The following is a 16,280-nucleotide window of genomic DNA, read 5'->3' on the forward strand; positions in this document are numbered from 1 at the left end:
CTAGTGAAACCATCTGAGACCAATGCTTTGTTTTGGAAGCACATAATTGATTGAATTTATTTTAAGCAGTTATTTCTCCTTGTGTGAGGTTTCACAGAATTGGTCCATTTCATCTGTTATCAAATTTGCACACTCAGAGTTGCTCATAACATCCCTTTATTATCCTTCTAATGTCCTAATGTTCATGAGTTAATAAAGGCACCTCTTTTCATTTCTGATTTCAGTAATTTTTGCTTTTTCTTTTGGTATGACAAAAAGTTTTATAAATTTTAACTTTTCATTGAATTTCATTCATTTCATTGAATTTATTGTTTTTGGTTGAATTTTATTGATCTCTACTCTATTATTTCTTCTGCTTACTATGGATTTAATTTGCTCTTCTTTTTCTAATTTCCTAAGGTAGATGCATATTGATTTTAGATCCCTCATGTTTTCCAATATATGCATTCAATACTATATATTTCCCTCTAGTCACTGCTTTTGCTGCATCTCACCAATTTTGATAACTTGTATTTTCATTTATTTAGTTCAAAATGTATTTTCTCTTGACAATTCTTTGACCCATGTTTAGAAGCGTGTTCCTTAATCTCAAAATATTTTGAGATTTTCCAGATATTTTCATTATTTCTAGTTTAATTCCCTTGTAAAGACATACTTTCTATGGTATCTTTTTTTTAATGTTAATTACCCCTTTATCACCATATGATGCCTCTCATAATCCTTGATCATTTTCCTTGTTCTGAAGCCAGCTTTGTATGAAATTAATATAGCTACTCCAGCTTTCTTTTGATGAATGTAGTTTGATATGATAGTTTATCTAGGCTACCATACACTGGGTGTCTTAAACAACAGAAATTTTCATTTACTCAAATTTCTGAAGACTGAAAGTCTGTGATCAGGGTGTCAGCACAGTCAATTTCTGGGGAAGGCTCTCTTTCTCATTTGCAGACAGCTACCTTCTAGTTGTATTCTCACATGGCAAAGACAGCAAGCTTTCTATGTCCCTTCTTATAAGGGTACTAACCTTATGTTAGTCATGGTGCCATCTAACCTTAATTATCTTCCAAGATCCCTATCTCCAAATACTATCACACTACGAGTTAGGGTTCCAACATATAAATTTGGGGAGCAAGGGGGAACATGAACATTCAGTCTATAACACATGATGTATCTTTCTCCATCTCTTTACTTTTAATCCTTCTCCATCTTTAAAGTGGTTTTCTTTTTAGTCTTGCCTTTTAATCCACTGTGAGAGTATCTGTGTATTTAGGCAACTCATATTTAAACTAATTGATATAAATTACTCTTTGTTAATGTTTTCTATTAATTGCTTTTCTTTTGTTCTTTTTATCTTTCACTTTTCTGCCTTCTCTAAATTTAATCCAGCATCTTGTATGATTCCATTGGCTCTGCTCTCTTACCAGGATTAAACAGATACATAACAATTCACCATCATGTGAATTGGCTCTCTGATTACTACAAAACAAGATTCATTAAAATGAATGAACTTCTGGACACAGTCAAATGGCAGAAGAGAATGATAATGTAACATGAAAAATAATAGCATGTATCAAACAGTGGTTATCCCAGGCAGAGAGGACCTAGATAAGAAATATCAAAGCAAATTTCAGTTTTATCTCCATTATCTGCATTAATTTTTTGTATAATCAAAACTAAGTTAAAAAGTTTTCATCTCTACATGCTAAAAGAAGCAAGATTCCATCAAAACAAAGTTGGAGGATAAACAATAAACTAGGGAAAGTATTAAGAATATTAAAAGTAAGCTATTAGCATGCAATTTTCCATTAATTTTTGAGTCAACATGTCATAAAATGCAATAAAGTATTTGGTACACTACATTTAGCAACTGGTAGCATATTGACATACCCATAAAAACTTTTAGATAAATACAGTCTATTGATAGGCATTGCAAGCATAAGGATTCCATTTTTTTTTTCTTTTGAGACGGAGTTTTGCTCGTCACCCATGCTGGTGTGCAGTGGCGAGATCTCAGCTCACTGCAACCTCTGCCTCCCAGGTTCAAGTGATTCTCCTGCCTCAGCCTCCAAGTAGCTGGGATTACAGGCATGCACAACCACACTCAGCTAATTTTTTGTATTTTTAGTAGAGATCAGGTTTCACCATGTTGGCCCGGGTGATCTTGAACTCCTGACCTCGGCCTCCCAAAGTGCTGGGATTACAGGCATGAGCCACCATGCCTGGCCAGATTACATATTTTTAACGTTTTCATTAGCAAACACCAAAAGTGTTTTGCTAGGGCTTCATCAACAACAGTACCATCTTCACTGAAGAATTCTTGTCAGACCTACACTGCCATTTCTTCCCTCTCCAGCAACTTCAAAGAGTAAAAAGTTGCTCCCTCCTTCAATATTCAACTGGAGTATTCTAGGAGGTACTTTATGTATCATCTTCCCCTAAAAGAGTTACATTCCCTAAAATATAATAGTACTTGCATTTTCTACAGAGGGATTTGGTATACTTGGAATATTATTTGTTTACTTTAGAAAAGATGAAGTAACTAAGATAAGCAAGAAACCTGGATAATATACAGCAGAAAGTACTTTCAAGTAAAAAAGTAAACAGAAATTTCTCTTAGAAAACTAATGATACTAAATGGATTTAGGATTCTCTAATTTAGCTTTTATGTAATACTAAATGAGTCCTATATCTTAATTTATCTATCTTTAAAAAATATTTTCTAATTATAAAAATATGCTACAACACCAATAGCTAGAGATTTTTAGAAATAATTTTATTTACAGAAAATTCACAGAGGATTAATAAAATGTCATGAATACAATTTTGTTGGTAATAATTAGCAGAATCAGAGTAGACTAATATTAAGGTCACATGGTATATTAATAATACAAACTAAAACATCAATTTTATGTTGGCTTTATCCATTAGTTTTTCATATTTCAATTTTAAACAAATTTAGAAATAAAGCAGTACATATGAAACAAATTTGCTAAGTATTTTTAAATTATGCCACATTCTACATCAGATGTTACCTCAATTTTAAAACCATCTGCAAATTAAATGACCTTCCCATTATAATTTCTAAATATAAAGAAGCACCAATTGGAACTTAAAATGCATAAACGGTATTGTTATACTTCTTAAGAAAATATTGGCAGTATTATAAATTAACAAATAATTTTCTAAAGAATATTGCATAAGGTATATTAAATGTTTTATGTCTAGAACAAAATCTACCTGCATTCTTATCCATATAATTTAAAACACCAAAGCACTGAATGAATAAGAAAGGACAATGTAAAAGTGAATAACAGATGGCAGCATATGTCATTTAACAATAAAGGGAAGATGGACTATGTGAATTAATTTGCAAATAATGTTTTTTATCCAAATAGTCCTGTGGTTCCAATAAACTTGAATGTTAAGATTTTTTACTGTGTGAAAAAAGAAAACATCCTTTTACTGATGGAAAGCTTCTAATCTTACTTGGGTTGGATCTTCTGGATGTCTCAAGGCAATTCCATTACGCAGAAGCAGCTCAACATAAGGTGGCCAAAAGGAATCACTAATTTTGACATATGGATCATGTGGAACGTCAAATAATCTATTTATAAGAATCTAGGAGAAAATATCATTCAAAGTATACTTTACTTGGGAAAAAGTCAATTTAGCTGTAATAAGTTTTTTGTCACAGAATACTGACCTCTTTTCTCTTTCAACAACTGTTTATATAATACTTTTAATCTACAAATTTGAATTCCTTTTTTAAAGAACTATGGATATTAGAGAATGAAAAAAGCTCGAGAGTGAATTTTTGCGTCTTAAAATTTGAAAACATTTCCTAAAAATTGGTTAGAAAGAATTTACAATTCTCCCACTTCTCTTGGGATTAGTATCTTCTTTAGGATAAAGACAAAAATCTTAAAAAATTAATATTTAACAAAATACACAAAAAGTTAAAAAGAAAGGGAGCAAATGTGTCTTTTTACTTGAAGGAAAAATCACTAGTCCTATCCCCCACAAAATATCTATTCTTCTGACAAATCTTCAAGAGAGTCAATTTTATCATCACTTCCTTCAACTTCATCCTGAGTATCTCTGATTTCTTCATTAAGGATATAGTGGAATTACAACCACAAATTGAAAAGTTTTTTGAGTATTTGCATTAAATTCTATAGGCTAGCATTTTCCAGACTGCATTCCATAGAATTAGACTCCCTAAAGATGTTCTTAGTTCCTGAAAAACAGGGTTCTGTGATCCAACAAGCCTGGGAAAGCTTGCTAATATGAACCGAGAATCAGCTGCCTTTCCTAAATACAATGCCATTATAAAAATTTTTTCAAGAAACAAATATTTACAATTGTTTGAATACTAATGTTATAAAACAGTGAAAAATGCTAAATGTAGATCATTTATTATTTTGTCTCCTTTGTTATCTTACAGTGTCTTCACAAATTACAAAACTAGAACCCAGAAGAGTTAAGAGATTCCTCAGGGGCCCATAAACAGTGGTGGATATTGGATTAGACTCTGTATCTCTGAATTGTCAGGCCAAATTTGTAACTGAAAGATGCTATTATTTTAAGGAACATGGAAAATAAAATGCATCATTTATACAATTATAAAGTGCCATAGAAATAAAATTAATCCATCAAGCTCTAATGTTGATTATATTTTGTATCAATATCTCATTTCTTGAAATAAAATTTTCAACTATCATTAATTATTTCAAGTCCCACATCCTGTGGGAAAAACAGCTTTGGCCTCATTTGAGTATCATGATAAAGAATTAAATATTATTTGTATTTTAAAACAATGGATTATTTTAGTACTTATTTTAGTACAAATCTTTCCTAGTTTGCATTTCTAATTTTAATTATAGTTTTATTTTTAACCTAACTGCAGTTTTAATATTAGTTCCTTTATTGCTGACAATATGAGCCTTGAAGACAAACTTAGGATTCTAATGCCAAGTTTTATATGCTGATATAGTTTAGGTGTGTCCCCTGCCAAATCTCATATTGAAATGTAATCCCTAATGTTGGAGGTGGGGCCTGGTGGGAGGTAACTGGATCATAAGGATGAATTTTTCATGAATGCTTTGGCATATCTCCTTGGTGCTGTTCTCATGATAATGAGTTCTCACAAGATCTGGTTGTTTAAAAGAGTGTGTGGTACCTTTCCCCTTCCCTCTTGCTCCCACTCTGGCCGTGTGAACTGGCTGCTCCTGCTTCACCTTCTGCCATGAGTAAAAGCTCCCTCAGACCTCCCTAGAAGCTGAGCAGATCCAGTGTCATATTTGTACAGCCTGCAAACCATGACCCAATTAAGGTTCTTTTCTTTACAAATTATACAGTCTCAAGTATTTCTTTACAGCAACATGAGAATGGCCTAACACATGTGGTACATACTAGGTACCCTACTCAAAAATTACACATGTAATACCTTTCAGTATTTCCATGACTGACAATTTTTATTTAAAAAAAAAGGCTAAGTAATCCATGAGAAACAATAGTCATCTTAGTTTCAGTATAAACTAGACTAGCTAGAAATATGTTAAAAGATTCTAATTATGAATCTAATAAATATTTGTATTTTCTTTTCAAAGCAATAATATTCTGTATTAAATCCTGAGGAACCAAAATTAGTCAGCTGGCCAAAAAGAGATTTTAACACCTAGTTCCTTAAGTTAAATGAAACACATTTTCTGAAATCGCTCTTTCTTCAAAATTTACCAATGACCTTAAAAAGGGGTAAACTAATTGGTAAATATCCTGTTCTTCATACACCATTTCATTTTCCTCTCTGCCCAATTTGTCATGAATTGTCAATCAAGATCTTCCAAAGTATTTAATATAATTGATAATATCTGGTTGAGGTTCAAAAACATTCTTGAAAAGGTCAAAGATATTTATAAAAGAAGGTACATGTGAAATCAGAGAAAGTTGGAAAACTCAGTACTTACATTATGAAAAAAGAGACATATTATTTAAGAAAAACTGTAAAATTTCTACAATTTTGTGGATGGAATCTTTATGTTTATTAAGTATTTTATATAGAGCACAGAGCTACCAATTAAAGAGTCGATATAACAGCATAGGATTTCACTATGTAAATATTAGATAACATCATTAAAAAAACTTTTTTCACCCTGTCAGCTCATACCTAGACAAACATTTTACCTGTAATAAATCTTGGGACTATGATTAAGAGACAGACTTTAAATTCTGATTATTTTGAAAAAATAACAATATTCCTCTCAGTATTATACAATGGACAGAAACTAATTTTATACCAAGATATATTATAATAAATATATTAAATAAAGATTGATGAATACTTAAGAACTAAAGCAGTATTTTTTGTTTCTCAAGTCTGAGTATAATTGTTCACAAATGACTAAGAGACAGCTTCAAGACAAAACAAACTACACAAGACGCTTACCTCCAACATTTCATGCAGTGTTATCAGCTGTACAGGTGATTCTTGAATGTTTTTCTTTGAGAGAAATGTGAATAACAAATAATTACCACTTCAGTTCTGCCAATGGTGAAATATTAGACTGTATTTACAAGACTTTTATTTTATTTTATTTTTGAGACAGAGTTTCATTCTTGGAGCCCAGGCTGGAGTGCAATGATGTGATCTCAGGTCACCACAACCTGCGCCTCTCAGGTGCAATCAATTCTCCTGCCTCAGCCTCCCGAATAGCTAGGATTACAGGTGCCCGCCACCAAGCCTGGATAATTTTTGTATTTTCAGGAAAGATGGGGTTTCACCATGTTGGCCAGGCTGGTCTCGAACTCCTGATCTCAGGTGATCTGCCTGCGTCGGCCTCCCAAAGTGCTGGGATTACAGGCATGAGCCACCGCACGTGGCCAAGACTTTAAAAATTAGTATTTCTTAGTTGTAACGGTACAAAGTAACTAATATCAAATATTCATAATTAAGTGAAAAAAAAATTCTGAAAGTAAGTAACATTGTATTTAGGTCAGATTCATAAAAATGCCGTTGAAATATCTTCTAAGACAGTGAAAACTTTGCTAGTTACTGGAAGAGACAAAACTATCCATAAACATGTAATAGATATACACATTATATATATTCATATAAAAGAAAGTTTAATATTTAAATCCCTCAACAAAAATTCCCCAAATGATGCTGTGAGACTTAATGATCTTTCTATATAGCTCTTGACAGTTTGTCATGTTAACTCATTAGTTGTTTCTTCCTTAGAATGAAAGAGGATAAATCTCATTGCAATTCTACCCAAGAGTTCCTCAAATATTTAAAGACCGCTATTATAAGGCCCAAGTCTTGTCTTCTTCATATTAATCACCATATGTTTCTTCAATTATTATTTTTTCTTTTTTTTAGAGACAGGGTCTCACTGTGTCACCCAGGCTGGAGTGCAGTGGTGCCATCATAACTCATTGCAGCCTCGAGTTCCTGGGCTCAAGCTATATTCCCACCTCAGCCTACTGAGTAACTGGGACTACTACGTTGTCCAAGCTGGTCTCAAATTTTTGACTTCAAGTGATCCTCCCACCTCAGTTTCCTAAAGTGCTGGGATTACAGGTGTGAGTCACCACGCCCTACCTCAATTATTATTCATATGGCATAAATTTGAGGCTTGTAAATACCATGGTTATTCTCTGAATGTGCTCTAATTTGTCTTTTGTTTTCCTTCAACCTGTCTCCCACACTGACCTAGGTGGGATTTGATTACCAAGAAAAAAAGAACACCCACTTTCATAATTACGGAGACTAGAATTCTATTCATTAAATTTAAGATGGGATTATCTTTCAGACATCTATTTTTCCCTGTGGACTTCTAAGAATACTATCATCTAAAATGCCAAAGTGTTTTTCATATATCTAGCTAAAAATGTCTTTCTTATTCTGTAATGTTTTAAACATAAATATCCTATGTATTTCTACTTAAAATCATCCTATTTGCCTTAGTTCCTAACTAGCTAAGAAATATAGTCTTTATTCTGTCATCCAACATATTTACTATCTAGCTCTCTTACTTTCACATCATTTGTAAACTTTGATAGCCATATAGTCTAATCTTTACCTAAGTTATTGTTAAAAATGTTTAATAGGACAGACTCTAAAGGAAACTGCTAGAAAGTTCCAAGATAATACTAATCCTAATCAAAAGGTTTTGAATTCAGACATTCAATTAATTATAAAGTTGTCTACTACAGTGACACCTATTACTTTCCTAATACCAGTCAGGGATTACCATGGAATTCTTATAAAGCCTTGCAGAAATATAAATATATTTAAAGAAATAGTAAAATAACACTAACAAAAATAAATATGATTCCTTAATAAAGACAGCAGAGAGGATCTCAAAGTCTCCTAATACTTTAGTAAAGAAAAGAGTGGTATAAATGAGCATATGATTAGTGGTGAAGACAGCACAATTACAGAACTGATTAATAAATGAGAAACAAGATGCAGATTAAATTATAAGGACTTAAGACAATCAAAGGAAATGCAGAAAAAATATATAAAAGAAAATTTCTATGAAATGAAATGTGAACTAAACTGCCCAGAAAAAGAACATATCTTTTTCAAAGGACAACTGATATTGAATAATCAATATTGTGAAATAGTCTTATGTTATTTAGTTCAAAGCTAAAGAACTCTCCAGATACACAGTCAGAATCAACAAGTCATCTATAGGCTGGCTTCAGATTTCTCTATACCACATTCCATTTTAGAAGACAGGGAGCAATGCCTAACAAAACCTGAGATTTAAAAAAATATGCTTAAGATATTTTACACCATCCAAGAATCCAAAGACTAAAACACCCAAGAATTCTTGAACAAATTACTTGTGAAAGAAATCTATCAAACCAAGTGATGGATTAAACTTAAGAACTGAAAAATGTATGGTAAAAGATAACGAGCATTGACTCCGATACAATGTAGAATGAAGGCTAAATATGGCTAAATATAAATGGTGTTTTCTGAATAAAATATAAATGCTATAAACCAGGCAAAGTAAAAAGAACACGAAATAGAAATAAAGGTATAGGAAAAACAGTGTTAATTTTCTTATCTTTCACAGCAGTCAACTAATAACTGTCTAGAATTGAGATATGAAGTTAAACAAACTCTATAATTTTCCATGTTTTTCATGATTTACTTGTTTCCTTTATATTATATTCCTTTCCTTCCTATCATATTTTCTTTATATTGAAAGGATCTCTCCAGAACCAAAATGATGCAAAGAAATATTTATCTGAGTTCAGCTGTTCAACTTCACTCATTCTTTTTCTTCTCTCAAATTTAAGTAAAATTAGGCTGGGCACAGTGGCTCAAAGTTGTAATCCCAGCACTTTGGAAGGCCAAGGTGGGTGGATCACCTGAGATCAGGAGATCAAGACCAGCCTGGGCAACATAGTAAAACCCCGTCTCTACTAAATAATAATTAAAAAAAAATAGAAAAAGTAGCCAGGCGTGGCAGTGTGCAACTGTAATCCCAAGAGGCTGAGGCAGGAGAATCGCTTGAACCCAGGAAGTAGAGGTTGCAGTGAATCGAGATCACGGCCACTGTACTCCAGCCTGGGTGACAGGGCAAGACTCCGTCTCAAAATAAAAAAAAAAAATTAAGTCAAATTACATTTACTATTATGCACTTACAAAATTACATTGATCCAGGTATCCATCAACCCATCCATTTATGGTTCTATATGTATATGTGCTTAGCAAGATGTCTCAAATGACATTAACCTAATATTTATTGTAAAGTTCACCTAATGGTAATGATCTGATGGAGGGAGTTTTGTTTTTAGCTTTCTTCTTTGCATACACCTGAGTTATAAAGTCCAGTGTTGTGGAATAAAAGATATCTCCTGAAAATTCATACGCTGAAGCCCTAATGTAGCTATGTTTTTGAAAATAAAGTCTTAAATAAGGTAATTAAGGATAAATGAGGTCATAAGAATGGGGCCCTAATCCAATGTGAATGGTTTCCTCATAAAAAGAGGAAGAGACACTTGAGAATTCTTTCTTTTCTGTGTACACAAAGAGCCCAATGTGTGAACACAATGAGCAAGTCATCATCTACAAGCCAGGAAGAGAGACCTCACCAGAAACCAACCCTGACAGTACCTTCCCTTCGTCTTGGAGTTCTAGCTTCTACATTGTGAAACTTTTGTTTAAGCCACCCAGTCTGCGGTATTTTGTTATGGCAACCCAAGCAGACTAATACATACAGTATTGTTGGGGAGAGAGAGAAAGAAAAACAGAGAGAGAGAGAGAGAGAGAGAGAGAGAGAAACACACAGAGAAAAACAGAGAGAGACAAGAATCACTTTGTAACACATATCAATAGTTCTTATACATCATAAAAAAGAAGTGAAGTTATCAAATCTGACTTTGTGACCCCATAGTGGCTCATGGTAATCAATGCTTCCTTTTCAAGAAGCCTCAAATCTGTGGTTCTATTAGTGGAGCTTAATAGGTATATTAAAAAAAATAGTTGAACACAATGAAGGAGACTGGGACCAGAAAATACATCAGTGAGCTGTTGCAAGGTTAAGATCATTAAGAGGCAAGGAATCATGACTTTAATGAAATGGTTAATAGAAGGCTGTCATACTTTTACAAATAAATAAGAGGCAAAAAACAATAATAGAATGGGAGACACACTCTATAACAAATGTAAAGCCTACAGACAATCATAGATAAGAAAGGGAAGAATAAAAAGAACACAGATAATAAAAACAAAAACAAGCAGAACTTTTTCTCTTTTTCCTAGTATATTTATATCCATTCAATAAATATGAACTGAGAAGGTTCTATATAAAAGATATGCAAGATAGAAGAGATACAAAGAAGAATTAAACACATCGAGTGGCTCACAGGGCACAGGGGTGAAGGGAGAGACAGATATAAACAACACTAACAAAAACATTTGATAAGTGTTAATAAAAGGACACCTAAAGCCAGGTTCAGTAGCTCACATCTGTAGTCCCAACTGTGTGGAGGCTGAGGTGGGAGGATAGCTTCAGCCCAGGAGTTCAAGTCTAACCTGGGCAACACAGCAAGACCTCGTCTCTAAAACATAAATCAATAGGCGGGATGAGGTGGTTCACACCTGTAATCCCAGCACTTTGGAAGGCTGAGGTGGGCAGATCACCTGAGATCAGGAGTTCGAGACCAGCCTGGCCAACATGGTGAAACCCTGTCTTTACTAAAAATACAAAAAGTTAGCTGGGCATAGTGGCATGCACTTGTAGTCCCAGCTACTTGAGAGGCTGAGACAGGAGAATCGCTTAACCCGGGAGGTAGAGGTTACAGTGAGCAGAGATCATGCCACTGCACTCTAGTCTGGGTGACAGAGCAAGACTGGGTCCCAAAAAATAAAAATAAATTAAAAATAAATTGGGCCAGGCGTGGTGGCTCACACCTGTAATCCCAGCACTTTGGGAGGCTGAGGTGGGTAGATCACCTGAGGTCAGGAGTTTGAGACCATCCTGGCCAACATGGTGAAATTCCATTTCTACTAAAAACACAAAAGATTAGCTGGGTGTGGCGGCACACGCCTATCATCTCGGCTATTCTGGAGGCTGAGGCAGAAGAACTGCTTGAACCCGAGGCAGAGGTTGCACCAGTAAGCCAAGATCATGCCATTGCACTCAAGCTTGGGTGACAAGAGCAAAACTCTGTCAAAAAAAAAATTAGTAAAAGAACACCTAAATTTCATAATGTTTCACTCAAAAGATGTTTGAACTATTTTAAGTAGGAATGTGCTATCCTCACCAGATCAGATGGGTTTTCTAGGCAGAAAAAATAGAATGTATAAGGCACAAAAAAGTGAGAGGTTGATTGGAGACAAAGCTGAATGGATTCATGTAAGAGATGGATGAATGCTTGGAGATGAGGATGAGGAGATAGAAGTCCATAGTATAAATCCTAATGAAGAGATTTCTAAGGAGTTTACAGACTCCATTCCCTAGGGAGCCATGAAAGATGTTATGCTGAAAATGATTAAACTAAACATATTATTATTCAATGATTACTACAATTTCAAAAGTATTATTTATTAATATCATATACATTAAAGAACTGTTCACAATCTTCTGTCATTCAATAAAATATTTGCTTTTTCAGAAAAGGTTTATTTCCTTATAGCTAGTATTCAAATGGTAACTGACATTAATCTATTACAAATTTTAAACATCATTCTTTTGATTTAAAAAGTTGCACATATTCATCACAGAAAATTGAAAAAATAGTGAAAAGCAAAAAAAAAACACACAAAAAAAACAAAAACACCTACAATCCTAGCTCTGACATAAGCACTGTCAATTTTTTAACATAAATTAGATTCAAACAATTTAATCATCAGTGTTTTATTCGTTCAACAATAAGTTGTATTTCTTGAACTTCTTTGAATACATTGCATTAAAAGCTGACTTTGTCCCATCATATGGTATTTAATACAAAAAATATACTCTGGCTGTGTGTGGTGGCTCACGCCTGTAATCCTAGCACCTAATCATCCCACTTGGGAGGCCGAGGTAGGCAGACTGCCTGAGCTCAGGAGTTCCAGATCAGCCTAGGCAATTTGATGAAATCACTTCTCTACTAAAAATACAAAAAAAAAATTAGCTGGGCATGGTGGCGCACATCTGTAGTCCCAGCTACTAGAAAGACTGAGGCATGAGAATCACTTGAACCCAGGAGGCAGAGGTTGCAGTGAGTTGAGATCATGCCATTGAACTCCAGCCTGGGTGACAGAGTCTCAATTCTGTCCCCCATCCCACAAAAAATATGCATATACTTAATCCTATTTTATTGAATAATTAGGTTGCTTCTAGTCTTTCAGTAAATATAATGTGATAATGGCATATTTCCATACATGTGTATACCTTTAAACTAAATATTTGCTTTTAAACTTACCTAAAATAATTTTAATTATTATCTTCAAAAATGTCTTCTCTAAAACTTACCTTTTTCTTTTTAACACTTCCATCAGGCAGAGGAAAATGGTCTTCTAGAAACTCACCCAAGGTAATCAAGAGTTTCTCCTTATATTCTTTTACTTTAAGCAGTTTAGTTTTCAGCTCATTAAAGATTCTAATAAATTTAAAAAATTAAGAGAAACATTTGACTGATAAAACACATATGCACATGTAACTAGTTATTCACAAAGTTAATAAAAAACTGTTAAAATTTCATTTGCTCAAAACAAATAACTAGCTTTTTGAAAATAATACTGTCTATATAACAAGTAGAGAAACCAAAGGTACAGTCAAGTCAAGTCATTCATAAAAGATCATATAGCTAATAGTTGACAAAAGTTAGGGCAAGACTCTTGATTCCTGGTAAAATTTACATTCATCTGTATTTCACATAACACAAAAAATAAAATACTTTTCCTATTTTAGAAACCTAGAACATAAAATTAATACCTTGATTCAGAAAATGTTTCAACTTCATTTTTCAATTCATTGTGTAGTACATTAAGAGATTCCATTATCTGCTGCTGTTCATCCAACCACCGTTGTTCCCTTCCGACGTGGAAGAAACAAAACAAGCAATATCCAAATAAAACTTTAAACGCCACTTCAACATATGTGAATGATCAATAGTAATTATAATACAAACATACCTTTCTAAGTCTTCCTTTAACTTTTCATTCTTTGACTCCATAGTGGATAATACCATTTCAAGATCATGTCTCAATTTTTGGAACTAGAATATAATAATTCAAATTAATTGCTTAGTCTTTAATCCTATAGTTTTGTTTCTGAATGACAGTGAAATTTACATAGTGGTCCAGGATATTTCCATTCAGACATCAGTAGTAAAAAAGCCTAACAGAAAGCATTTAAAAGGGCAAATATACAGTAGGTGCTAAGTTTGTGGTAGTATTCTATGGTTAAACACAAAAATCTAAGAAGGGGTTTTGAGTAGTAAATTTTAATTTCATATTGAAAGGCAAGTTAATGGTGTGTTTTCAGTAATCAGAAATTAGATACCTCTTCTAAGGATACTGTAAAAAACACACACAAATGACTATCACACATTCAATATTTATTCAATCAATCAATCAAATTTGTTGATCAATCATTGACTACTAGGCATTGTTGGAGGAGGGAGAAATGCAAAGGTAAACAGAACAAAGCAGGGAATCCAGACAATGTTTACTCCAGCAATGGTCAAGTGTCATAAAGAAAAAAAAAAATCAAAATAAAAGTAAAGGTATGAAGAATAACAAATGGATATTTTAGGTAGTATGATGTGGAAAGACTTCTCTGATCAGGTAACATTTAAATAACAGAGAAAGAAGACAAAGGAAAACATCATGTTATTCTCTAGCAAAAGAATGTTCCAGGGAAAGGGAATAGTAAGTACAAAAGCCAAGAAGCAGAGGTATGCTTAAGGCATTTGAGGAAGAACAAAGAAGACTAAAGAGAATTACAATAAGCACTAGTGTTCCATTCTTCTGATCACAAGGGTTTCCATTAGCTTTTTCTAAACATAAATCAGTGATAAGTTAAAGATGTATATTACAAACCCTAAAGTAACTACGGAAAAAAAAAGAAAAGAAATAATATGCCAATACTGATAATTAAGAGACCAGCCTGGGCAACATGGCGAAACCCTGTTTAAAACCCCTGTAATTTTGAAGTAAATATAAAAATTAGCCAAGTATGGTGGCACATGCCTGTAGTCCCGGCTACTTGGAAGGCTGAGGCGGGAGGATCACTTGAGGCTAGGAGGTGAAGGCTGCAGTAAGCTGAGATCATACCACTGCACAGCAGCCTACGCAACAGAGTGAGACCCTGCCTCAACAACAACAACAACAACAACAACAACAAAATACACAATCCAAGTAAGTAGGAAAGGAAGAAAACAAGAACAGAAAAAAAGTAGGATGAAAAGAAAGGTAAATCAAGGCCAAACTTGGTGACTCATTCATGTAATTCTACCACTTTAGGAGGCTAAGGTGAAAGCGTTGTTTGAGGCCAGGAGTTCAGGGCTGCAGTGAGCTATGATAGCAACACTGTACCCAGCCTGGGCAACTAAGTGAGATCGTCTGTTCCCAAACTTCCCCACAAAAACAAAAGATAAATCAATAACATAGATTTCAGTGCAACCATATCGATTACATTAAATATGGTCTAACAATGACATTAAATTGAAAAGTAACAGAAAGGTATCTAGAAAACTTTGAAACTATTTAGATACCAAAAACACACTTCTAAATAATCCATGGTTAAAGAAGCAACCAACAGGAAAATAGAAAATTATAACAGAGTATAAATAAAAACATAACATCAAAATTTGTCTTTTTTTTCCCATCGCCCAAACAATTGATATGCAACATCAAGGTTTTTGGGATCAAGCAAAAGCAATACTCAGATGAGAATTTAGAGCACTAAAAGCCTATTTATTTTTATTTTTGAGACAAAGTCTCACTCTGTTGCCAGGCTGGAGTGCAGTGGCGTAATCTTGGCTCACTGCAACCTCCACTTCCCAGGTTCAAGCGATTCTCCTTCCTCAGGCTCCCGAGTAGCTAGGACTACAGGCGTACGCCACCACGTCCAGCTAATTTTTGTATTTTCAGTAGAGATGGGGTTTCACCATGTTGGCCATGATGGTCTCGTGATCTGCCCAACTCGGCCTCCCAAAGTGCTGGGATTACAGGCATAAGTCACTGCACACAACCTAAAAGACTATTTTAAAAGAATAGAATGCTCTCAAATTAATAACCTCAGCTTGTATCATAAGAAATATGAAAAAGAGCAAATAAAACCCACAGCAAGCTGCGGAAATAACAGTAACAACAAAGAAGTTAAATCAGTACAATATAAAACAAATAAGTAAAAAGCAATGAAAGCTGGTTTTTTGAGAGGGTCAGTAAAATTAGATAAGTTATGGTAGGTGGAGGGGAAGGACTTAAATCACTGATATCAGGAATGAGAGAGGTGACATCACTACAAACATTAAAATGATAATGGAGAAATGTTATGGACAATTTTGACACTAAATTTGACAAATTGGATGAATTCTTTGAGAGACATAAACTACCAAAGCTCATTTAGACAAATAAGAAATCTGACTGGCTCCAGAGAACTAGAATTTGTAATTAAAAATATTCACAGATGTAAATTTTTATTTAGCTTATGAGGAAATTTTAGGCCCAGATGGTTTCACCTGTGAATTCAAACAAATACTTCTGGAATAAAAAATTACCATTTTACATAAACTCTTTTGAAGAGGAGAGAATACTCCCTAATTTGTTC

The 16,280-nt window shown here is 33.8% G+C and overlaps 1 protein-coding gene across 4 annotated transcripts in view; it reads right to left on the bottom strand.

Annotated features, from left to right (window-relative positions):
- Nucleotides 1–877: 877 nt before the first annotated feature.
- CENPK (centromere protein K) overlaps nt 878–16,280 on the bottom strand; it is a 48,087-nt gene continuing 32,684 nt past the window's right edge. The window contains exons 6-10 of one of the 4 annotated variants that reach the window (XM_021673200.2): nt 13,640–13,722; nt 13,440–13,538; nt 12,978–13,104; nt 6,446–6,499; nt 878–1,601 (exon numbers count right to left, since the gene is read on the bottom strand). In XM_021673200.2, the coding sequence (XP_021528875.1) occupies nt 1,521–1,601; nt 6,446–6,499; nt 12,978–13,104; nt 13,440–13,538; nt 13,640–13,722 (444 nt within the window). In that variant the 3' untranslated portion in view covers nt 878–1,520. Of the gene's footprint in view, nt 1,602–2,752; nt 5,310–6,445; nt 6,500–12,977; nt 13,105–13,439; nt 13,539–13,639; nt 13,723–16,280 lie in introns of those variants that run through there. The other 3 variants (XM_012462270.1, XM_064376015.1, XM_012462271.3) reach the window with 3 other exon arrangements.

This window comes from Aotus nancymaae, unplaced genomic scaffold, assembly GCF_030222135.1.
Source record: "Aotus nancymaae isolate 86718 unplaced genomic scaffold, 86718_ANA_hifiasm-v0.15.2.pri h1tg000014l, whole genome shotgun sequence".
In the NCBI taxonomy this organism is placed as follows: Eukaryota; Metazoa; Chordata; class Mammalia; order Primates; family Aotidae; genus Aotus; species Aotus nancymaae.